At 48.5% G+C, this 25496-nt stretch overlaps 1 protein-coding gene and 1 long non-coding RNA gene across 4 annotated transcripts in view; one reads left to right on the top strand and one right to left on the bottom strand.

Annotated features, from left to right (window-relative positions):
- Positions 1-1771: 1771 nt before the first annotated feature.
- On the bottom strand, positions 1772-9821 carry LOC105853772. Of its 2 annotated transcripts, XR_001145538.1 has the most exons (4): positions 9757-9821; positions 4376-4581; positions 3688-3743; positions 1772-2577 (listed from the first exon to the last, which is right to left on the bottom strand). It is a non-coding gene; the product is annotated as an uncharacterized LOC105853772 (long non-coding RNA). The 2 variants fall into 2 exon arrangements; XR_001145537.1 differs by lacking the exon at positions 1772-2577 and having other exon boundaries at positions 3607-3743.
- ASIC2 (acid sensing (proton gated) ion channel 2) overlaps positions 9445-25496 on the top strand; it is a 1021853-nt gene continuing 1005801 nt past the window's right edge. The window contains exon 1 of one of the 2 annotated variants that reach the window (XM_012726276.1): positions 9445-10481. In XM_012726276.1, the coding sequence (XP_012581730.1) occupies positions 9927-10481 (555 nt within the window). In that variant the 5' untranslated portion in view covers positions 9445-9926. The remainder of the gene's footprint in view (positions 10482-25496) is intronic. The other variant, XM_004684896.2, reaches the window with a different exon arrangement.

Raw genomic sequence — 25496 nt, 5'->3', positions numbered from 1 at the left:
TGGGATGCGAGAAGGAGGCAAAACGAGAGAAACATGAGCATAAACATGTTATTTTCCTCAGCTGTCTTGCTCTTTCTCATTCCTATTCATTACTGTTATTTCATATAGTTTTATGGAAGAGCTAGGGAGTTAATACATCGGCTTAACATCGATAGAGGAGAGATAGAAAAGTCACCAGATGTGAACAGGTACCCAAGAGACCTAAACTCAGTTCCATATACATGGGAGCACCTTTAAAAGAGCCAGTGAGAGAGGTGAACAGTGAGGGGGACGTGGTAAAGGGGGGCATTGCGGAAGGGAGGTAGGTGGGTAGGTGGGAGAGGGTTGATGAGTGAAGGAGCGTGTGGAGCTTCCCAAGTTCCCCAGGTGCTGTGAAGCATTACTGCATGCTGGGGACTTGTTCTGGAATATCAGCAGTCTTTGTCACCACCAGGGGGAGAGGAAGTTCCGCACATAAAGGAGCCAGGAACTTCTTCAGTCCAATTCCCTCCCCTTCAGCTGGGGCTCTTCCCAGGCTGCCAAGCACCTATGGCCAAGGTGGTTCTAATAAAGTTTTTGTTGAAAGCTTGTCTGGTGTGTTCACCCCAGGGCCTCTCTGTTCCTCCATCCTTTCATGTAAGGGACTTAGCTCCAGGGCTTGTAAGACAGAGAACAGTTTTCCCAGGAGAAAGAGGGACAGAGGCAGACTCTGAGAGGATGCAGAAAGACAAAAACACCAACTAGAGACTATGTGGAGGAGACCAAAAAGCAGAGGTTGGATGGGGAGAGGTGGTACAGTGGACACTCACAGCCCTGAGGAGAAGGTATATGGTGTGAAATATACACAGAACTCTAGGCCTCCCTGCCTGGGTACTCTTTTATTCTGGGTGGATCTGAAATAGGCCTGCTTCCTCTATGTGGGAGAGACCTGTGTCTTAAACTGAGGGCTGAGTGAAGGGGTCTTAGGGTACAAGCAGTTTGGTCAGGGGTCAGCCTTTCAACAGTGGTGGCTCAAGCCCGAAGGCCTTCTTTCATGAAAGAGCTAGGGGGTTAATGAATTAAAATCAGCAGAAGAGAGGGAAAGAAGTCACAAAATACAAATAGCAGGCAATAGGTCCTTAGGTCTCATTGAAAGTAAACAAAATAAAAGGAAGTTAGAAGCTCTGGTTCTGCCCCAAAAGGCAAGTACTCATATTACAAACTAATTTTGGGTTCTCGAAAAAAAAAAAAAAAATGATGGTAAGGGAGAGTCTGAAGGGCCTCTTGTGAGTTGACTTTCTGATTTCATACTACGAAGCATTTATTGAAAGCTACTGTTGAAGTTATTATTTTTTTAATGACACCATTATCTTAGCAGGTTAGGAAAGAGACGCTTATATGGAAGTGTCAAGGTCAACTGGACATTGAAAGGCAGGAAGAGTGAAGACAGACTAAGACTAATGGGGTAGGTAGCAGGTAGAGTTCTCACCTGACTTCACTTTCACTGGCACCCTTGTATTATAGAGCACCAGGTTAGGGAGCACTTGGTCCACAGCCTCTGAAGGTAGGTTCCCCCCAGGATACACAGCACTCTGCTGCATCTGGGGTGTCTGCTTCCCTTGAAGTCTTCCTGGTGCTGGAGACACACAGGCCAGGATCGGGAGGCAGGAGATGCCCCTTCCCTCCTCAGGAGTCAGCTTAGCACAAGTCCTAACTTCCCTGGGGTTAGAAGAGGGTCCCCATGTTTCATCTCAAGGAAGTAGACTCAGAGTCAGAAATAAAGAAATTCATTTAGTGTTCATTTATTCACAAATTCCTCCATTCTGAGCATCTCCCTGTGCTCCATGTTGGGGTACTATCTCCAACATGCTAGGCACGGCCTGTGCCCATAGGGTGGAGGTGAGGAGATTAATAGAAAATTAATTCCCAATGAGATGAGGAAATTTCAGATGACAAGTGCTGAGGAGAAAAGAAACATTTGACGGGAGAGTGACTGGGGAGAAGATGGGGAGGCCAGTCACGGCTCTCTGAGGTGAAGCAGTCATGGGGATCTTGGATCTTTCCAGGCAGAGGGATATGCAAATACCCAACTCCTGGAAGCAGCGTGGCATGCCTGACAGATAGGAAGCACTCCTGATGTGCCACTTGTGGGGTACTATTTTGCCCTCCATTACCCCCCAGAGGAAGGAGACCTTCCAGGCCCCAGGCCTAGAGATTCTGATTCAGTGGGGCTCAAGGGATGGGAGGGGGTGTGGAGCAGGATTCTGCATGTATAACAAGTGTTGGGTGATTTGAATTCACCTGGCTCTGTCATCATCCTGCTCCAGCAGATGGTGACATGGGGTTAATGATCAGAATCCCAGAATCTAACTCATTTTTATCCCATTAGCTAGGCATTTATGATTTGGTCAAGGCTCATGTCAAACTGCAGCCACTTAGAAAGCTGATTCAGGAGGCGGCCTCAGCCTCCTTGATATAGCTCAAATGAGGTAATAGCCCAGAGATGGCACCTGGCTTTCTAAGGGCCACACAGCAAGTTAAATCCATTCCGAGACGCAGATCTACTGGCCCTGAAGCCCTGAAGTATACTCTGTGTGCATAGGCTTCTGTAGTTTTCTCCTGGAAGAGAAAAATAAAGCAATGTAAATAAAAATCTCAATAAGGTTTGCATTCATTGTCTCACTTTACTTACATTCCTTCCAGGTATAGCCTTCATGACAAAGTATTATCTAGTTACACTGAAGTAACTAAATGGGAATCATTGTTCTAGGGGGCTTTTATTTATAAAATAGTCAACATCAGAAAACACTAGTTTTGACAAGGGTGAATCTGTAATTTTCTTTATGGCAGACAAGCCAGGAGGAAAGTTGTACATTGAGGCCTTCTGAGTTGGAAATAATACCATCTGAATATTAGAAAATAATGTCTATTATTATTATTATTTTCAATCAGGGAATACAGGTAGCAAGCACGGAGCTGGCACATGTTAAATAGCAAATTAAGTAGCAATTCAAGCTGATTGTAGATCTCTAGATGGTCACGATTTTAGGAGGCTGTACTTTGAGCCTCTTACCTTCTTGGGCTCAGAGCTCCAGGCTCTGTGCCAGACTCAGGCTCCCCAGAGTTGGAAAGGGGTCTTCCTCCTCGCCTCTCAGTAATGCAGCCTCAATGTCAGAGAAACTGAATCTATCATGCATTCATAATTTATTCAAAAATGAATAAATTCACCAGAGCAAAACTATGGGCATGTAATACTAACAGGGGGTTAAATGGACTGCTTTGCAAGTGAAGTTATCTAGAATGTTCTCTACTATTTAGTCAGACATTTAACATCTTGCCTTCATCAAAAGACCACAATTACATACCATTAGGGACATTTCTGAAAGTCCAAGACTAATACACTCAACCTTAACCAACCCCTACATCCCTCCACATAATCACAGGTGCTAAGTGAGTATGGTTTGTAAATTTGATCCAAGAGGAGAACTTTTAACCAACTGAATACCACAACAGCATTTTTAAAGATCCTGGAATGTCTGATGTTTGTATATAAATCATACTGCTAATTGTTTTTCTACCCCCTGAGGGTATTGCCAAAATTAATTTGTAAAAAAAAAAAAAAACTCTATTAAATCGACTTAAAGAAAAAAAGTAATTTTAATATGCATAGATTACTTATATAAGACCAAAACTTAATTTTCTGGAAGGACGAAGTTTTCTCAGACTTACTAGTCAGTTCGAGGTAAGACTGGGAAAGGTTTTTCCTTATTTTTAAGGTCATCTACCTAGAAAACAAAGATTCTGTTTTATCAAAATGATTTCTTGTGCTCTAGGTTGCCTTTAGCAGATCTTTGATTAATTAGGAAAACTCAGTTTTCTCTGTTAACTGAGCTGAGTTTTTTGTAACCAGGTAACCCTGTAGATTTGTCTTTGGAGTCCTTGTCATTTAGGTTAAATAGGTCCACAGTCACCAATGATCCTGTTTTACCATGTGTTTTAAGATCCGTTGATGTCTTGGACCAGCTTCTCTATAAACATATTCTAAAGAAATTCTTAATGATCTTTGGCTTTTCTAGAGGTCTGAGAAATGTTCTATCCACTCATCTCTGCTACGTCTCCAGTTCCCACTATGACTAATGGACAGCCTGCTGGCAGCCAAAGCACCCTGTCCCCACCGACTATTTCCAAAAATGCTGTGACTCTAGGCTCTGTGAGGTATGTAGATCCCCTAAGGTCCCTTGTCCACATTCCTATGGCAACCCCTAAGGCCTGTCTGCAGGGTTGGGGGAAATTCCTACTGACTCCTGGAAACTAGAGTGAACTACAGCCACTGAGTTCAAACTCTGGGGGATTTGGCCGGTGATTCCCCCATGAGCCCTGGCCGTCAACCCTTTGCACAGATAGTTGGGCTGTTTACCTTATAGCTTGGACATTGGAAAGCCAAGAGTACACGGAAGGACTTTTGGATTCTTCTGTAAGGCAATCCCGTTTCCATATCTCGGATCATAATGCTCTGACCCTACCTACTCCCTGGTAGGAACTTGAGCAGCAAACCCTTGAGTAGATTCAGAAGACTAGGAGCACACAGATGGGATGGTGTATTGTCACAGATGCTGAATTGCCCTTAAACACAGATACTAGGTTAATGCTGTGGCACTGTGTCCCATGTGTTCCAAATAACACCCAAAACAACTATTCAAAGAGTCTGGGGCATCCATGGAGTTCCAAGTGGGGGCATTGGAAAAGGGACAATAATATTAGCCCTCACCCTCCAAGAGAGGTTTCTAAATATTCCCTCGTTTTGAAATGGGGGCCCTGCAGCGTCAACAGCTGGACAAGACTGGCATTTTCCCACTGACGCCTAAGCCAGTGGAAAAACGTGGAGTTTATCCTGCCTGCATCAGAAGTTGCTGCCTGTGGGACCCTCCCCAGGGGCTAGTGGGTTTTGAGCCCAGAGCCTAAGCAGAGGTCTCCCACTGAAGGCTGGACCTTCTGGCTTTGGGCAGCACCCAGTGGAAGCTGCAGGACACTAAATGGAGGTCTGCTCCTGCCTGTCTCCTGCGCTGGGATCATAGAATGGACCGACGAGGTGTGAGCTAAATAAGCCAAAAGTGCTCACTAGCATATTACTTATATTTTGGACAACAGATGGGCTGATTGGTCCCCAAATGGTCCAGTCGGTCACTGTGAATTGAAAATGGTCCAGTCAAGTACCAACTAGGGGGTGGGACCCCGAAAGAAGCTACAAGGCAGGGCAGGAGCCAGCTTGAGAGCTCTTAGCCTCCACACTCTGAGTACCATTTTGTGCTTGGCCTCTCAACAAAGAACGGACAAGCATTCAGAAGCCAACCTCCTAGGAGAGAAGCCTCAGGGCTTCAGAGTAACTGGGTGGCTACACCTTTTTCTGGTCTTGCTGCTTCTACCACCTGAAAAAAGCACCAAAGGCCGCCGGCCTGGTCTCATCAGGCTCAGCCTCCCATGGCTGCTGCCTCCAACGCTGCCTGGTTCAGCACAGTGCTGTCCATTCTGGTTTCAGACTGTGGCTGTGGGCTGCTGGAGCTTCATCTCAGTGGCTGCACCTGGGAGCACCTCCAGCTGCAGTGAGTTGGCCTCTGGCCTTGCTGCCTGCTACAAGTGTGCTAGGAGCTTCAGGCCCCAGTGACCAGACAGTGCCATCTGGAGGGAACGGGCTTTCCTTTGGAGTTCTGGACACCATGGATGCTGCCTGGGTGAGACAGTGAAGTGCCAGCAAGGCACAGAGCAGGTTCTCTATGGATGGGGCAAACTGACTTTTTCAGGCTTCTAATGGTATTTCTATTTTTTAAATATTTATTGATTTATACATACAGAGCTGGGATACAGGTCAGAGGTGCAGGGGTGGTGAGAGGATTCGCCAGAGACAGAGTGGGGAGCAGAACAGGTAGATCGACGAAGTACACTGCTGAGGGGAGCAGTGGGCCGGCCAGGAGAGGTCTGCCACGCCATGTGGGTCAGCTCCGGGGCTGGGATCAAACTCATGCTGACGTGGCTTTAGCTTCTTAGTGCTGTGCTTTAACCCACTGTGCCACCAGGGAGGGCCTGTTATTTCTATTTTTAATGTTATTTGTAACGAGGCAACCGGGTGCAGAGCAAGCAGGGAGGCCTCGGGGCCTAGAGGCTGCTAAGCCTCCCAGCCTGCAGTGAATCTTTACTCTTTCTGGACTCTCTGGAGTTCTCTGTGGTCTCTTGGCTGCTTCCCACTACACGATAACCTTCCGCCTCCCATCCTCTGTGCTTCTCCCTTAGATGCGCAGCCGCATCTAAGTGATGCACCCACTCACCCATGCATACTACACACTCCAGGCCTGCATCTAAGACCACAGGTGTCCATCACAGATGCTAATGTGAGGCGGGGGTTGGTAAAACACCTGATAACTCGCAGTTACCCTACAGATAGCTGGCTACTTCTGGCCTCAGTGACTTTCGGTTTAACCGTAGTAACTTTTGTTTTACGTAAGCCCCATTGTTGTTACTGAGCCTGCGTGGTCTTGCAGTTGAGTGCATGGGGGAGAACCCATAGACTGTCACCAATCCTCTACTGGGTCCTGTCCTTGGATGGCAACAGCCACTATTGTCCTGTTTAGTGCTGGCTGCAAGCTTATGGCCTGTTGACAAACACCACAATCCTAGCCCACTTGTCCTGTCCCATCCCACCCATCTTCTCACACCTCCTCCTGGCAGCCGTGATGCAGGGCTTAATCTGATTACGTTCCTAATGTAGACTACCTCCCTTTCCTCAAGGCTGAGGCCACACATTCATTTTCCCACTGGTATCATTTGGCCACCTTCTCTGTGCCCTCACCTGCCCGAAGATATTATAGCAAACAGAGAAGCCCTCACTAAATTTGCCCAGCAAGAATTCAACGACAGTCCACAAAGCCTGTCTTCACTGCATACTGGAATAACTCTAATGAGAAAACCTGGTCTCTAAAATAAGATGGTCTTGGACATTATCACTGCCTTACAAAGAGACACCTGTGCCATTATCCAAACACAAATGTTTCACGTTCATACCTGATGAGTCTGCTAGCTGCCTCCTTCATTAAATCACATAAGGATACAAGTGAACCCCCTGAGCAAGCCAACCCTCCATGTAGGGGACTATATAAATCAGTGGGTCTGATCACGGGGCTCTGCTGGGAAAAATGACTCTGGGAACCATTATCTTTATGTTTCCTCTTGAATGCACCTATGCTGTTGCATCTGATTGCAGTGCAATCAGCTGTCAAAAGGGAGCCACCTTCAAGCTGGCAAAACCCTGCGCTGACCTCTCTGGGCACCCTGCAGAGGAAGAGGGCATGCAAGACTGTAAGAGCCAGTCACCAGGGCACATGGGGGCAGAATGGTGGAGGAGGTTATGGAGAGGATATGACCCTCAGCTGACCTGACAATTTGGAAACTGACATTGCCTCCACCTCCATGGAACACTGAATTATCAAGGGTAAGAACTATGTTTCATTCCTCTTTGTTTCCCCAAACCAGTGTAGTGTTTGGTAGAGAGTTAAACTTCAAAGCATTTGTTAAGCAAACTGCTGAGCCAAAGATTAGGGAGATTCACAGGGGAAGTCTTACCCTTAAAGTGGCTTGAGATGTGAGAAAATGGACCATGGGCATGGGGTGCAGTGGAGAGGAGGAGCAGGATTGCTTTATGCATGTGGAAGGCTGACATGGTGAGTTTGAGTGTGTTTGGCATGGGGGTGGGGTTGGTGGAAATGTTTGTCTTGTACCTAAAGTTGGGAAGGAGATGCTCTTTGAACCTATGTTTTGGAGGTACCCATGCCTGAGTTCAAGTTCCAGCTCTGGCACTTACTGACTATGCCACTAGGTCAAAACATGTATTCTGAGCCTCAGTTGCCTTATCTGTGTTATAGGGGCAATAACAACCCACACCTGTCAAGGTAGTTGTATGCATTATATGAACTGATAAGACAACCTCACATAGGTCCTGACATATGATAGAATCTTAGTTAATATTGGTCCCATCTTGAAAACTCTATGCCTTCTCTGGCAACCTTACAGGTGGGGGTCCTGGCCCCTGGGAAGGCACAGGTGTGAGATTGACCAGTGACCATCCTTCACGCTCCCTCATCATGCTCCTGTTTCTTAAGCTCCCGGGACCAATACATCACCAATTTTAAGGTTACATGTGGCCAGAGTGCCTCCAGCCCCTGTTTTCAGTTTTGATCTGGTTTAGCAAGAAGTAAGATAGGGTAGAGAAATATTTCAGAGTCAGCCGAATCAGGAGAGACATCCCCTACACTTCCAAAGAGTGTGTTTAAACATGGTGTGCCCTGGGGACAGCGGGTTGGCTCAAAATGCACCGCCATGTGTCTCTGCCCTAACTTGAGTGTGCATTGAACTGTCCACTGGAGCTTTCTGTCCCCTTCCTCCTGATGGGGAATTAGCATCACTGATTCTATAGGTTTCAGTCATCAGCTCCCTGGCACTGGGGCAAGCCACACCCACCTGCTAGCAGGGACAGATTTCCAGTGGATTTTCAGGAAAAAGGAGGTAGGCAACTGAAAACCCAGTCCTTTGTTCCCACCTAGAGTTCCAGCTGTGCTTCCATCTGGTGAACCCTGGGGCAGAACACACACACACACACACACACACAATGCAGTTAGCCCTACCTGGAACCCCAGCTGTCTTTCTTTCTGGCTTACAGAATCTCCTGACTGCTCAGTGGGAGGGGGGCTGGCTACTTGTTGCTCTTTCTCTGGGCTTCCTAGGGGCTGCTGACTCTTCTGCCTCCTGAGGTGCTCCTCCATCCCTGGAATGTGCGCCCCCACCAGGCTGGCAGCAAAGGCAAGGGGCACTGTGGGTTGAAAAAACTGCTGGCCCTCCCCATTTCAGCCTCTTTGGAGACCCCAGGCAGAGTGTGACGCTGGTGGCCACACTGGCCAAAACAATGCTCCCTCCACCAGCCACACAGCCTCAGGGGAGAGGATCAGGAGCCTTCCAGCAGTCTGTGGGGGGCGGGAGTCATGGCTTCTTTCCCAGGTCTGGTCTGGGGAGAGGCGCCCAGTAGCTCTCTCCAAAAAAAGGCTACAGAGAAACTTTCCAGGGTCCCTAGGCACAGCCAGCTCTCTCTCCCCAGCCCAGTCCTTCCCCCAACAGCCTGGCGGAGGAGGGGTGAGGGAGGCGCTTGCTTTACATTCTGGGGTCTCACTTTTCTTCCGGGGAGGCAGGGAAGAGCCGAGTCCGGGTCGAACCCCCATATCCTTCCCAGCCTCCCGGCTTTCCGCGGCAGCCAGCTCGCTGCCTCCTCTCCCAGGCGCTAGCCGCTGCCGCCGGCATTTGGAATTCTGCCCAAAAAAGGGGGCCTGGAGGAGGAGGCGGAGAGGAGGGACGGAGGCCGGCGGTGAGAAACGGAATCCGGAGTCCAAAGCAGCACCGGGAGAGGAACGGAGCAGCGGCCGCGGCGTGAGCTGTGTCCCCGCCACTGCGCCCGCCCGCAGTGCATCAGCGTGGCCGCCCTGACAGCCCGAGGATGCTTAACACCGGGCATTATGCACTGGTTAACAGGCTCCGAGCTGCCGAGCGACTTGTTTTAAGCATTTTCTCCCTCGCTCTCGCTTTTAATCTTGTCTCTAGTGGCGTGTGTAGGGGGGAGGACTTTATTTCCATTGGCTAAGCTCTCCCTTCCCACCCACATCTCTTCCACATCACCTTGGTGTCTCCCTAAATAAAACCAGCCCTCCTTATCGCCTGGAAAAAATCAGGAGCTAGAGTTTGAATGGGTTTTATATAAACACTCACCCCTGTCAGCGTGCGGCTGGGCTCTCTGGATAAACTCACTGCGCCCGGCCTGATGCTTGTCTTGCCTTCTCTCCTTTGAACGTCAAGGTTTACTCAGAGCCTGAGGACTGGGAACTCTTCCCTGAAATTTGATCAACCTGAAGCCAGTTGCCGAACTGCACAGGGTCCCCATGGACCTCAAGGAGAGCCCCAGCGAGGGCAGCCTGCAGCCCTCTAGCCTCCAGATCTTCGCCAACACTTCCACCCTGCACGGAATCCGCCACATCTTCCTCTACGGGCCACTGACGATCCGGCGCGTGCTTTGGGCCGTGGCCTTCGTGGGCTCGCTGGGCCTGCTGCTGGTGGAGAGCTCAGAGAGGGTGTCCTACTACTTCTCCTACCAGCACGTCACTAAGGTGGATGAGGTGGTGGCCCAAAGCCTCGTCTTCCCTGCCGTGACCCTCTGCAACCTCAACGGTTTCCGGTTCTCCAGGCTCACCACCAACGACCTGTACCACGCCGGGGAGCTGCTGGCCCTCCTGGACGTCAACCTGCAGATCCCGGACCCTCACCTGGCTGACCCCATGGTGCTGGAGGCCCTGCGGCAGAAGGCCAACTTCAAACACTATAAACCCAAGCAGTTCAGCATGCTGGAGTTCTTGCATCGCGTGGGCCATGACCTGAAGGATATGATGCTCTACTGCAAGTTCAAAGGACAGGAATGTGGCCACCAAGACTTCACCACAGTGAGTACTTGGCTTTCAGCTTCACTCTTGTGCTTGGTTTTCTCGAGAAGTGCCACGCGGGTGGTCTCCTGCTTGATTCGTGGTCTTCCTGTGCTTTGAAGCAGGAGAGAGGGAGCTATGCCTCAGGGGAAGGCCACGCAGGTAGTTGGCCAAGTTGTTGGAACTGGTTGTCGAAGGTTGTCTGCTGGGCATGGTTGTGTGTCAGACGTGAAGAGTAAGCAGGGGGCTTGCGCGGGGCTCACTTCTCCAGAAGTGCCGAGGTGGCATCCTCCCGGACCAGTGAAAGGAGGCCTGAGTTGTCCATGGTCCAGGGCACTTGGTGTCTGAGCAGTGCGATTGGAACAGCTTGTCATTGACGAGGTAGCATTTTCTCTCTGTCTCTACTCGGAAGTGGCATCAGGCACTGCATCCTGTGGGCTGGGCTGGAGTTAAAGCTGCCAGAGGATGGGGGTGTGGGGCCCTCGGCAGCCTGGATGGTTCAAGTGACTTTGCTGGAGCAGGTGCTGCTGCAGAGGTGTGGAAGTCACTTGTGTGGGTTCCGAGCTCTGGGTGGGGAGGAGAGGCTGGGGACCCTGGGTCTCTCTGGTCTGCGGGGGGTTAGGAAGCAGAGATATCCAGGGCGCTTGGGCCAAAGACGGGGGTCCAGGTGGAGGGCTATGTACAGCGTGGTCAGTAGGTGCCTGTGAGGGTGAAACGGTCCAGACTGGCTTGTCTGGGAGCTCCAGCTGAAACTCAAAGGCAGGGTTTGCTGTCTGTACAATCGCTAACAACGTGGTGAGAGAGGAGTGGTATGGGGAGGGGGCAAGCAGCTGTGGGATTGGAAAGCCTGGAGGAGGAGTGTGGAGCTGAGTAATGAGGAAAAGCAGAGGGAGATGTGGTTCATCTTCGGGATGGGGCTTCCCGGAGGGGCAGAGAAAGAAAGGACCATAGAGCAGCTGCTGCCAGGGACCTCTGTTAGCCCAGTTAGTGGGCTGTTAGGCATAACAGGTCAGACTGCAGCTGCAGACACCTCCGTGCCTCTGGGTAAGCCTGGGTCACCAGGGTTGGGGTACCCTCCAGAAGCCTAGTCGGTCTAGCTGATTCTCCCCTAGCTGCCTTAGGGAGAATCAAGAGCTTTTGAGTCCCAGAGTCTTCAACTGAATTGCAATTGTAAGTTCAGATGGCAGGTGCAGCAGTTGCAAAGGGATCAGAGTCTGTGAGCACTTGTCTGAAGCCCTCTGCCTAATTAAGACATGCCCTACTGTTTACAGGGTTTATCCATTTCCCTGCCCGCTCTCAGATCCCTGCCTACCAGTCTCTTGCACGGAGGAGTTTCTTTTAATGCTACAACCAGTCTCTGTCGGCAGCCTCTGTGCTTGCTGTTGGCTGTTTCTGATTCTGGAAAAGCCCAGAGTGCCAGGGGCATTGCCTCTCACATCCTATAGTACCTTTTCCTGGGGGAGCCGTTTTGTATTATCCTGTTTTAAACATTGTGAAGAAGAGCACAAAATCAGCAGTAGTGTATGTATGCTGAAGGGGAAGCCAGTCCGAGCTGGGGGAAGGGACCGGCAATGCTGGATACCTTTCAGAATGGAGCAAACAAGATCTTAAAACATGACACACGAATGATGTCTTAGGCAACCTGGGGAGAGATGGGGAAAATGCCTTATTCTTGGAGGCTGAACCCATCCCTGTATCCCACCGTGCTTACCAGTGCCGTGGCAACGCTCAGCTTCACCACTGCACCATGCAGCTCGGAAATGCACTCAGCTGTTCCTCTGTCTGCCTGAACACACATGGAACACAGCAAAAAGAGGGTGCCACAGAGAGAAGATGCAGTCAGGAGCAGACCCTGGACTGAGCTCTCAGGCGTCTGCATAATCATATGTCCAACCAGTGTCTTTCTCTCCATTCAGGATCAACTTCCATTCAGAAGCAAAGGTTCTTTAACTCTGGGCTGCTGCTTTGCACTAGGTCTGTCGTTTGAGTTGCTGGGGGTCTCAAGAGGCCAAAGATCAGGCCTTAAAACCTAACCTGAGCCTTTGACCTCTCCAGATTGTCTCTCAGATAGTCAAGTTACCTGTGGACAAATCAGGTTCATTACTTAGTAAGTGGCAAGTCCTTGTCTGGTGTCATCATCAAGTTCGAGACTGACCTGGTGGATTAGCTCTCTTTGGGCTAACTCAGTGTACGACCTCCCCAGGACTGACACTGGACAGAGCCGCAGGGACGGCTCTTCAAGCTGTTCAGGGAATGTCAGAATGCATCCTGGTGCACCCCCTCCAGGGAAGCTAGAGGAAGACCTGGGTTCAGGGGGCTGATCTTTGAAACTCTTTGATAAAAGTAAGAAGCCTGCTGACCCTCTATAAGGGGGAGGGAGGAAGTGCAAGATGCCAAGTTTGTTCCAAGACCCAGCAGTGAGGGGTCGTCCTCCCCATCCCCCCTCGTATCCCTGTCCCTTTTGGCCTGGAGTTGAGGTGTGCCTATCCTTGAAACCCCACCCCATAATCCTTGAAACCCCACCCCAGAAGAGAGCCGAGAGCCCTGCTGGTGGTTGTCAGAGAAGTTGGCTCACTGGCCTCTCTCTCTCTCTTCCCTTCATTCTGCTGCGTAGCCCTTTCCTCTGGATTATTTCTAGAGTACTCTGCTGAGTGACTTCTTTCTGTAAGTGCTGTAGCTGAATTAATGGAGAAGTTAAGTGTGAGGGAGTAGATGTCACAGGTGACTGGCTTTTTCTGTTTTGCTTTCTCTATAAAGCATACCTAGTACATGTCTGGAGCTAATGTTTTTGCATAAGCTTTCTTATTCCAAGTTCTTAGCCGGTGTGCAATGAAGTGCGTAATACCCTTTAATTAGTGAATGAGCCATGATTCTAGCAGAGAGAAAAGCAGTTTGTGGAGGTGAAAAGTCGCCAAGAAGCCAGGTGTGGAATTGCGATTGGCGGGTAAACAGGTGTGCTCCTTGCTCATGCAGGTATTCTCATAGCCAGGGACCCGAACCACGTGACTTCAAATGGGCACGTACTTTCCTATAAAAATACTTGATTCCATTGTGTTTACTAGGTGGTAACCCCTCAGCCCTCCACCTAGAGTGGAAGGACAGAGGAGGCTGAAAGGCCGGACAGGGTAGTGTTCTGGCCATAATGTTGGATGATTGGAGGTTAAGACTAGGAGTAGAAAGACATAGAATTTGAATTCCAATTCCATCATGTTCTAGCTTACTGTCCTGATTGTATGTAGCACCTGCCCTAGGCTTCCACTTAATCATGCATCATGTGCATAAAGTGGGTTCTAAATCACAGCAATGGAGGCCACACGGGGAAGATGCAACATGTGAGGCAATCTTTGTGAGAGTCCCTTTGTACTTTTTTGACAGCTTCGCAGCCATGAGGCAGGTTATGATCACGATCCTATCATAGGAGAGTTGCTATTGCCCAGCCTATCCACCCTCTTTGCAGCCTCCTGTGGGGGTCAGGCTTGATGAGCAATGCTGCAAAGATAACCCAGGGGTGGGGGGGGGTGTCGGCAGCTATTTTCTTTTGTGGAGCCCTAATTAACACCAACCTCTCTAAGAGGTGGATTCTTACATTGCAGGTCACCATTGGGTTGAGCAGCCTACTGTTGCCGACAGGTGGCAACGCCAAAGTCTGGTCTGGGACCATCATGTGACCATGTCAAACTATCTCTCTACTCATCACCTTGTGGTACCTGCCTCCAACTTCAGGAGTGCAAATGACCCTTCAGTTTGCATGTTTAACTCGATTTGCATAGTTGCATATATTTGTACTTTAAGATAGAGATTTCTTGAGAAAAAACTTTTTTTTTTTTTAATTGAAAAGTCTCTCCTCAATTGTTAAAAGCACTTCCATGGATCTTATTTTTCAACACCACACAGCATTAGAGATGTGAAAGTTTAGGAAGCTCACCTTCTTGGAACTTTTGGCCCAAGGCTGGCAGGTCATAACTAACCATGAGTTTCTTCTGGTTACTGAGAGGCAGGTATGTGAAGAAGGTGGGCTTCAGGGAGACACATGGTTGGAATTCCAACTCTGTCCCCTATAGATTGGCTGAGTCATCATGGGGGAGTTCACGTTACATCATCTGCCGTCAGAGCTGTGCTCACCAGCCTGGCAGCTTGGTGAAGGCAGCCAAGTTCTTTCTGGTGCCGGCCCTAGTGTCGTGCAGGCCTTTGCTTTACGAGGTGTCCCACTGGGGTACTAACAGGGCTGCATTAGTGCTCTCCCACCCTTCTGAAGGGTGACTCACCCAACTTTGGAACACAGGCAACTGCTGTGTTAGTGGGATTCTTAATGCGCCTAAGTTCTCAACATATGCTAATCTTTCACTGCTCTCAGTCATTTGGTTCATGTCAGTTCTGCTGCCTAAACATCCTTTCCCACCCACCTCTCCAGTTCCTATATGCACCCCAGGAAGCTCCTGCTGGGAGGCTGGGAACCTGTGTGCCAGGCTTGGAGTATTCTCACTGCGTGTCATGTAGCGGGTGTGTTCCAGCCCTCGCTGATCAAGTTGAGTGCCTGCCTCATCGCAGTAATAAAGACACATCAGATCCTTGTCGTCAGAGAACGCACAGCCCATTTCTCATCCTTTCTAGATGGGGGTTGAAGGCAGGGATTGTGTCGCATGAAAACATTCTCTGCACAGAGCATTCTGAACATGGGTGCCTGCCCAGAGAAGCTTTGCTAATTAGCTGCTTGCTCTTTCCTGAATGGAGCTGGGATTCTTTACTACTTTTTTAACCTGTGCACGTCTCTTCACATGTCTATTTATTTATTTATTCATACAGAATTGGGGTACAAGTCAGAGGTGCAGGGATGGTAAGAGGCTTCACCAGAGACAGAGTGGGGAGCAGAAAAGGCAGATCGATTAAGTACATAGCTGAGGGGATCAGCGGGTGGGTCAGGAGAGGTCTGCCGTGCCATGTGGATCACCTCCCGGGTAAGGGGATTGAACTCACACTGAAGTGGCTGCGGCCAGCTTGCAGTGTTGCGTTCTAACCCCTTGTGCCACCAGGGAGGGCCTGTCTATTGATTTAATCCTACTCATCCTTTAAAATCCAGCTCTAGGGGGCTCTCCCTTGTGGTGCAGCAGGTTAAAGCACAGCTTTAAAGCTCTCCAAACTCACTGCAGCATGAGTTTGATCCCTGGCCAGGGAGCTAACCCACAATGATGTGGCAGACCTCTTCTGACCCGCTGGCTGCTTCCCTCAGCAGTGTACTTTGTCGATCTGCCTGTTTCGCTCCCCATTCTATCTCTGGTGAAGCCTCTCAACCACCACACCTCTGGCCTGTACCCCAGTTCTGTAAGAAAAATCTTAAAAAAAAAAAATCTAGCTCTAAATTAGCCTTCTCTAGGAAACCATTGGCAATCCCCCTTCCCCTGACCATAAACTGAATTAATCTCTTCTTCCTCTGTCTCCTAAGCAGCATTTTGGCTTCCTCCTCTGTTACAAGAGTCATTATGCTTTTCCTTGCATTAGAATCATGAAGTGTTTAGGCTAAAAGGGACCTTAGAGATTATTTGGCTTAATACCATAATTCTTTAAGCTCTGATAATTTTCATACGTGGCTTTTTTCTGTCTTTCCTCGCTGCAAGAAATGATGTCTTTACCAGCTTCAGATTCTTGGGACTCAACTACTGAATTCATGGTAAACTCTCCACATGTGTCTTCAGAGTGTGCTCCATGGGCTAGAACTTTCTTGAATGACAGATGACCATTTAGTTGACACACAGCGGAAAAGTTTCCGTTCTTTCTCCCTTTTCAGAGGGCACCTATGACAGATTCTACCCGCATTGGCCCATCACTGTGATTATTTTAATAATGCACTTTTTGGTTATAGAAACCATTCATGCTCCTTGGCGAAAACTTGGGAAGTGTGGGAGAGAATAAAGGAGAGAACACTACCCATGCTATTGTAGCATCTGGGTAGAATTACATGTCCAGTTTAGCCGTTGGGGAGTAAGTCCTTTTGTTCATGTAATATGTGTGTTTGTGCACCCCAACTTGGGGGTGATGGGAAACAACTCGTATGGGATATACTCCAGTCACAGCCAGCTTGTCATATATTTCTTGGACCTTGGATGTTGGGGTGTCAGAGATTCCCTCAAAAGTCCATTTAGAGTAAAAGTAAAATCCCAAGATATGTCCTGAGCATTGGTGCTTTGTATAGGGTCTGTTTTAACTTATCTTCCAAAACACCCAGGGATCATTCGAGAGGTGGTGGTAACTACGCCTCTTAACTCAGCCTCCTTTGATTTTCTGCTTGCAACAGTATACCAGGCTCTCTCCTCTGCTGGCCCTGTAGTGGCTGTTCAGCTGTGCCTTTACCTGAGGCCATCCCGTCCCACAGTTTCCTGGATGTTTGCTAGCATGAACCAGTGATATGTTCTTCAACACTGGATTATAAACTGACTGAGGCCTGTTCCTGCTCCTGGACCACTCCCAACTCTGGCTTTTCTTGCACAACTATCCCTTCATGTCTCATCACCGGGTGCAGACCCTGATTACTCCCACTGGTGAAGTTCATTTATGTCAGAATGATCTCCATTACATTGAATGCAAATTAGGTGATTGCGCTCTTTCCTTCTTATGCCCAGAATTTTGCAAGCATTTGCCTTTGCCAGATTGAGTGATGAGTTCCCCATAGCATCATTCTCTGGTTGGCAACTTCTGGTTTGCAGGACTTTAGGTTGTGGCTCTGCAGAAGCAAAACTTTCAGGGGTGTATTGAATTCTCTCTGATGAATGAAGGTGTTGGACAGTGACTGGGAACTCTTATAATGACTCACGCCATCTGCTTACAAAATAATCTGAAGCTATTGCATAGACCACTGAGCTAAGGCCTAGCTGCTCCAGGGATGAGTGTGTATGTGTGTGCTGCTGTCCTGAGAGCGCTTACACCTGCAGAATTCCTGATGGAAGGAGCTTACTGAATTGGGACTTGCCTCCTTTCCTTCTTTCTATAGTAAGTAAGTAGTTTCCTTTTCCTCTCTCCAGAAAGCCCTTCTGTTATAGGGCAGGGTGAGGGGTACTCTGTGACCCCCAAACCTGCCTGTTCTAAATGGGTTCTGCTATCCACAAACCACACTCTAGTGTCTAACACCTTCAATAGAAAGGAACTTTAATACAATTAGTGTGCAATGGAAAGAAGAATATAGTTAAGACAGTTTCCAGTTAAACACCCAAGGATCCCCTTGTAGGTGAATGTCCAGTCAAAATTGGCCCAAAGCAGGGCCACTGAGTCCTGAAAGCTTGTCATGAGTCTAAAGCACCTTCTGGAGGGGACCCATAGGAGGGGGCAGAAGGGGCCCGCAAGTCTGGAAGGAAAGGATCAAGATCAAAACCCAAGTCAAGATAAAGGCTGCCATTTCAGTTTCCCCATGGGTCTCTCACCTACATCTCTGTCTCTTGTAAGTGTCTCCTTCCATGTCCCCCAAGTCTCTGGTGCAAATGGAAGGCAGAAAAGCAAGCACAGATTCTTTACTTCTCTCTGCTCCCTGTGCCTCCTCCAGTGCTCTTATTCTCCTTCCTTCTTTCTCCAGTTTTCTCTAGCTTCTTCTCGCTGCCCAGCTCCATCCTTCCTTGGATGGGGCAGGAAACCTGGAATCTCCCCTTTCCCTAGGGATTACCCTGTTAAATGTCTCCTAATGTAGAAATGAGTTCTTGAACATTTTCTATTAGGTGAATCCCACTTTGCAAGAGATTTCTATAGTAAGAGCTGGGCTCTTACTTTAATGGGCTACCATTAAAAAAAAAAAAAGAAGAAGAAGAAAAAGAAACTCCCCAAAGCCAAAGACTGAATTGGTCGCTTTTAACAATGAGTTTGCAGGCCGAGGTGTTGCTCCATAGAGTAATTCCTGGTAGTTCAAAGTACTGCACATCCCATCCTCTCCATCAGATCAAAATCATACCTCCTGGGTGCTGTGTGCTTTCTTTTTTTCTTGCCTGAGTGTTTATGTTTGATGGAGCAGAGCTGAAATAGCAGACTTGACCAGCAGGATCGTTTGACATGGGATCTATTTTAACCTGAAGTGAATGGCCTACTTCACTTTTGCAAGTTTGAAATTCCAAATATCACATTTCTCCCATGCAGCTGACTTGAAATCAGTCCACACTGACTGTGTTTAGAGGTTATGGGAAAGCTAGTGCCTACAACACTCAGGAATATATTTCCATTAGTTGATAAATCTCAAGCCTGTGGTAGAATCCTATTTATTATGTTAGGCTTTATTTGGGAACTACATTCTGAGAAGCATCAGAATGGATGCTAAAACATCTTTCCACATCCCAGAACTTATTTGCTCATGACTCAGGTACATTTTCCCTTGATTATCTCAGGGGGCATTGAAATTTATACTCAGAAGAAATAAATCATGAAAAATTTGAAGGAACAAATTTGCCTGGCTTCATTGACCTCTGCTATTGAGTTCCATAGCCTTGGGTGAAGTAATCAGCCTCTGTGTGCTCAGTTTCCTCCTCTGTATAATGAGAGGGTTGAACCAGGTGATTCCCAAGAACTTGCCAACTTGTAAAATTCTAAAACAATAAGAACAAGCAAAATTTATTTTCTGATCTCATGTTGGTTTGCTGAAGGCAAAATTAACTTGGGTGGTGGTGGTGAGGAATTGATGCCATGTTGTGTCCGGATATATTTACCCCCTAATTTGTTTATTTAGAGAGCTCTATATAGGGGAAGCAGAAGCTCCCTGACACATTGAGCATTGTTGACTACAGTGGGATAAGGGAGGCAGAGAACCCCAATCTCAGACTCTGTCCAAGAGTTGTGATGTGTCTGGCTGCAGTCATAGGTGTCACTACAAGTTTGTCACACTGGCGCTGCATGTGAGCCGGCTCTAATAAGAACTAGCAAGGGAGCCAGTGGAAGATGTTGTGCTGTCCAGACCTTTTTCACTGCTGCTGAGGATGCACTTCCTGACAGCTTGGATCTGCGCAGGAATGGGGATGGTGGTGGTGGGGGATTCCCTTTAGTTGGCTGGCCACCACTCCTGTAGATAATCTGGGAAGTCATGCACCTCCCTGCCACTGGCGAGCAGTGGCCAGTGACTGATGACACCAGAGTACAAAATGCCAATCATCTTGCCTCAAGTTGGAATAAAAGTGGAAGGTATCATGCTTAGTGAAATAAGCCAAAAAGAAAAAGAAAAATACCAGATAGTTTCACTTATAGCAGGAGCATAACGGGTCAGGACAAAAAAAAAAAAAAATGTAATAAATTAAAAATGAAAATCCACGAGCAACTATAAACCAGAGACATTCTGTAGGGTGGAGAGGGGAAAAGGATAAAACTTGGGTGGAAACGTGTATGGGACTATGGTGATGGCACATGGGTGAAGTGGTAGTGGGAAGTCCACAGGGATCACAACCCAGCTGAAAAAAAATGCACAAAATGAAGAATGATAAAAAAAAAAAAAAAAGGAATAATAGGGGCCCTCCCTGGTGGCGCAATGGGTTAAGATGCAGCTCTGCAAAGTAGCTGCAGCAGCTTTGGTACAAATTCGATCCCCCACTCCGTAGGTGACCCACATGGCGCGGCAGACCCTATCTGCCCGACCTGCTGCTCCCCTCAGCAGTGTGCTTTGTCGATCTGCCTGTTCTGCTCCCCGCTCTGTCCCTGGCGAATCCTTTCACAGCCCCTGTACCTCTGGCTTGTACCCCAGTTCTGAATGCATAAATGGATGAATCTTTTTTTAAGAAAAATGTAATAATAAATGCAATAAACAAAACAAAACAGAACAAAAGTGGTACAGTTTAAACCTGAGCATCTTAGGGATCAGAATGAACTGCACTTCTGAAACCGTATCTTTGCTGATGTTTTCTCCCTGCCCCTGCCCCCGCCCCCAACTGCATGCCTTATGCCCTTCTAGGCTCTTCCTGAGATCATTCCCTCATATATCATCTGGACAAAAAACCACAACTCAGGCTCTGCTGGGGAAGCCAATTTACATAGCCGTTTGGTTTGCCTTCCCCATCTGTTTACAAGCATGGAGAACCACCTAGGTATAAGAACCTCCTTCTGGCTTAGAAGGAAATGTGTGTTTCAGAGTTTCTTAAACCCTGAACTTTCTTGATCTGTGTCCTCAAGTACCGTCCTATAACAATTTCCGAGGGAGAATTTTCATAATTCCAATGAGCATCTCTCTGCTTAGGATTCATTACCGTAGGCACAGCCTATTTGTTCCACTCTGGAGCTTTCTGCCCTAAGAGCATCCTTGCAAAGCTGCCCATATCCCGAGAACTGAACTATTGTTATTCTCCAGCTGCTGCAAGCCCTCAGTTGCTCATCTTCTAACTCAAACCTTTACAAGCACTTGTATTCTCATCATGTCCCAGTTCATCTCTCTCTGAAAACTTCCCTCCCGGCAGCCCCCGCCCCTTCACTGACATTTCTTTCTGGATGCGCATCAGTCTGGCTTCATGCCACCAGGAGGAGGCCTTTGATGTTGGCAGTGGTTCGGGCCTATCTAGAGAGCAGGAGGCAGTGAGAGATGAATGGCTGACCAGGGGTGAAGCTCCTCATATGTCACAGAAACCATGAGTGACGGGGAGCATAGCAAAGACCAGAGACTGTTTAGCCTTGAGTGGGTGACTCAAGGCAGGGTGGTTTCTGTCTTTAAACACTTAGGAGGCCATCTTGAGACAAGGAATGAATGGTGTGAGACCAGAGGCAGAGACAGCAGCAGCAGAGGGGAGGTGGGAGTGGAGAGGGGTGAATCACAACTGATTGGAAGGAACTGTCCCGGGAGTTTAGAGAACCTGTATCCCATCATCAACTCTAGCTGAGGCTACACAATCGCTTATTAGCAGCACTGTGGAGGTGGATCAATGTCAGGTAAAGCACTGGATTTAATGACCTCGAAAGTTACTTCCAACTCTGAGTAGCTTTGATTTATTTCTTCCCTGAATAGATATTTGGGTCAGAGGCAAGGGCCATTGGCGGATGGCATTGGGGAGAACAGATGATAGGGGCCAGCTGCATTGCCAGCCGGCAAAACCACCCAACTTCCCAACAGTGCCCGGCCTTGCGACTATGTGTTTCAGAAGCCTGGAGTAAGAATAGTGCTGTGAGAGGAGACAAAAGAGCAGATTTCTCAGTTCCTCTGGAGAGAGTGCAGGAACTGTGTGGGTGGTGGTAGCTGAGGCTTGGAGTGGCTGGTAAGTGACCTGGCCTCTCACGGTGAGATTGAAGCGGTTCTCAGAGGAATTTGTCATACATTCTTGGGGGTAGATCTAAATATAGAGAGCAAGTCGGGCCCAGCTCTGATGAGGGAGATTGTTTCTAAATCAAACACTCAAAGTTGCCCATCCCCGCGTGGGTAAAAGTCCATCCAAAAGGGATTGGCCCAAAGTGAGGCCTGAATGTCCACCGCAAGCCTAAAAGCACCTTCCCTAAAAGCTGGGACCCATGAAAAAGGGGCAGAAATGGCCAGACAAGTCTGGGGAGAAAAGAGCAAAATCAAAGTCAAGATAAACGCTGCCATAGTTAACCCTCCACGGGTCTCTCACCCACATCTGTTTCAACCAGTCCAGTGTCAAGAAACAAGCATGGCTCCATGTGCCTCCCCTCCCCTCAGGTCTCCTTCTGGCCTCCACCCTGCTTCCTTCCTCCTCAGTCTCCACTCCTGTTTTCTCTTTTCTGCTCAGCTCTAACCTCCTTCTGGGAGGGGCAGGGAACCTGGAACCGCCCCTTTTCCTGGGTCCACCAGGTTACACATGGCTTAGAGGTAATTCTGAGCTGGGTAGGGCTCCAGATAGACCTTCCCCCAGGGGTGGGAAAGGAAGTCCAGGAGAAGCAGGGCTTGTGGCACTGTTGGATGGGTGAGGCTCTCCGGCACCTGAATGCCACGGCGAGGTGTGTGCTAGCCCACTGGTGTGATGCTAGTGTTTTGTGCCAAACAGGGCAAGGATCCAGACTCCATGCCAGCCACATGTGATAAAAAAAGAAATGCAGATTTGGCCTTAGTTTCTTGTGCCTGGTAAGAGAGCTTTAAAAAAAAAAAAAATACTCATGACATTTCCTGAGGGCTGGGGGCGGGGCAGGAGGCACATCTTTTGTTATGCATCCTAAGACTGAGTTTATGCCAATGAGTGTGAGCCCCTAGATAGCTTCTGGATGGGGGCTGTTTGCCTAAGGAATCAACCTCATGATTACTGGGCTAGAATTTTCTGCCCTGTTTGTGGACCCCCTGGAGGGGAGGAGGCCTGATTTCCTCCATCCGGCCTATGTTCTGGAATTTCCACACACAGCTCTGCATGAAGGATTTGGAGGCCTCCAGCTTGGCGTGCGTGGAGGTGCTGGAAGGGAGGCTCTCCCTGTACCTTGCCCTCTACATCTCTCTCATTTGACCATTCCTGCCTTGTGTTCTTCATAGTAAACCAGAAAAACTAAGTAAGTCTTTCCTTAGTTCTGCAAGCCATGTTAGTAGATTTCCTAACCTGGGGAAGTACTCACAGGAACTCCTAATTTACCACCACATGGATGGAAGGAAGTAGAGGTGGCCCAGACTTGAGACTGGCACCTGAGAGGGCTGAGAAGGTGAAAAGGTATTGAGACTTTCACCTGTGGGGTCTGTGTTAATTCCAGGTAGAGAGTGTCAGAATTGCTTGAAATGGGATCAAAACCTACATTTGGTGTCAGAATCCACACATTTTGTGAATTACAAGGAGATCTTAATAATGGCCTCTTACCAATTACTTGACCCTCTCCAGAGCTCCCTCTCCTTATCTGTTAAATAAGAATAGTAGTTACTTCATGGGTTGAGGAAATACAAGTGAAACTTTCAGCAGTGAACCAAAAGAATATTCCAACTGTCCAGAGAAAGACCTTCCAGGGACAATTAGAGAGTTGAATGGCTGTCTGAGAAGGGGCCTGCACAGTATTGCAGGTGTTTCTGGGAGGCTGTCATCCCTGTTTGACTGGATGCCAGCCAGGCCAGGTCATGAGTACCAAATTTAGGATTTAAACGCTCCCCTCTAAGGGAAAGAGCGACTTTGCATCTTGCTGCCGTGGTTTCTCCCCGTCCAGATGTCCACACCTTCCGGAGCTGGACATCTCTGGAAGCTATGCCTGGGGTCTGTTAGCCCCCAGTCCTGCACACGTGCATCTGATTCTTGTTCCCATTCCCCTCCCCCACCTTTCAGCTCAGGAAGGTTCAGGTGGTGGGGCCCAGCAACTCCACAGCACCCTCCTCCTGGAAGTTGAGAAGCAGGGGAAGTCTCTTCTAGTCAAGGGCAACACTTGAAAGCCTCCAAGTTGCCAAGGGCGGGCTCAGGGGCCACCAGAGGGGATAAGTAGCAGTTTCCACGCTGTGTGTGGTCTGTGCTGCTCTCTTTCTATCCCTGCTTCCCCATTTTAAATCTGACTCCGGGTGGCGGGAAGGACAGCTTTATGAGCAGCAGATGTGTTAAGGAACCAGGTGGCCAGAGCTTGGCATTGAGAGTTTCAACTCCTGCCTCTGAATCTGCCCATGAATTTGAACTTCCAATCCAGGTATGCTCTAATGGACACGTTTGCAGAAGTAGTGTGGCATGAGATTAAGAGCTGGGGCTCAGGGTGAGGCTACCTCGGTGCAAATTCTATGATCGTATACTAATTGAATGACCTTGAGTAGGTTATTTAATTTGATTTTGTGAGGATGAAAAAATACGCACTATGTGGCACAGACCTCTGCTGACAGAGTATCTTCTCCTTGTTGCCATTTCCACCTACACACAGGCTTTTTGATGTCTAATCCAGTACTGTTTTTTTTGTTTCCTCCTTCCTGTTATTTGACCTGTGGGGACTTCTCTTGGGATTTCTGTGTCTTTTCCTCTCTCTCACTGGTTATGAAGACAGAGACCTCTCTTCAGAGAGGAGCCTCTGGGAGGGGGTTGAGCATGTCTGCCTGATGATGGAGGGGATTTTTTATTTTTTTAAGTTGCCCTGCTATTCCATTTAAAAACATTTTTTTAATAATGCATACAGAAATGTGCTATAAGCCTGAGGTGCAGGGCTGGTGAGAGGATTCATCAGAGGCAGAGTGGGCAGCAGAACAGGCAGATGGACAAAGTACACTATAGGGGGGGGGCTTCGGGCAGGTCAGGAGAGGTCTGTTGTGCTATGTGGGTCAACTCCGGGGCCGGGGATCGAACTTGCATTGAAGTGGCTGTGGCTAACTTGCAGTGCTACATCCTTACCTGTTGCACTACCAGGGAGGGCCGGATGGAGGGGATTTCTGGTGGCCCTGGGAGACATCCCTCCCTCTTTCCACAGAGGCCAGAAGACAGCTGATGGGAGGGAAGTATCTCCATGGACTAGAAGTAGCTGTGTCTTCTAAAGTTTGGGACCAGGCTGCTCCTGCCTTCCTGGAATGATTTCTTAGCAGAACACCTGCCATCCCCTGGGACTCTTAGCTATTTCAGGGACATTTTAAGTGGCTATTAACAAATGTTGAATTATGGCTGCGAACCTCTGGGAGATCGAGTGACATTCACATGAATCACAAGTGAGCTCTGTGCAGTCAAGGCTGCCACAATGAGCTGGGTTTAAACAAACAGGGGCCTTTGCTCTCCCCAAAGCAGTGAGGCAAGCACATTGCTCCTGGGGGCCAGTGATCTCAGACAGCATGCCCCTTGAGAAGCAGGACACTGTGCCAGGACCACCCATTTCTGTGGGGCATAGAAATGGGCTCCGGTTTGTAGAGAGACATAGTGTAGCTTAATATCTGGAGGAGTTTACCAACAGTCAGCATGTCCAGGTATATCGACCAGTCTCAAGGGTTATGAGTTGTCCAACATGTTGAATCAACAGACTCTGCAGATTGCCTCCTGTTTTCTAGGAATATGTTGGCACTCGAGAAATGTAATGAATAAGGCCCAGCCCAGGAATTCAAGGGGCTCACAGTCTTGACGGGAGTGTAAACAAGAAATGAAGGTTATTTATACTAAACAACCAAAGTTCACAAGGTCCAGAGGCAACATAGGGAAGGCTCCAGGTATCTTTCTTATCTTTCTTTTTTTTTTT

The sequence above is a fragment of the Condylura cristata genome, unplaced genomic scaffold, assembly GCF_000260355.1.
Source record: "Condylura cristata isolate star-nosed mole 26May11 unplaced genomic scaffold, ConCri1.0 scaffold00017, whole genome shotgun sequence".
Lineage (NCBI taxonomy): Eukaryota > Metazoa > Chordata > Mammalia > Eulipotyphla > Talpidae > Condylura > Condylura cristata.
Note: the sequence above shows the minus strand (reverse complement) of the source record. Positions and strands in the feature narration are given on the sequence as shown.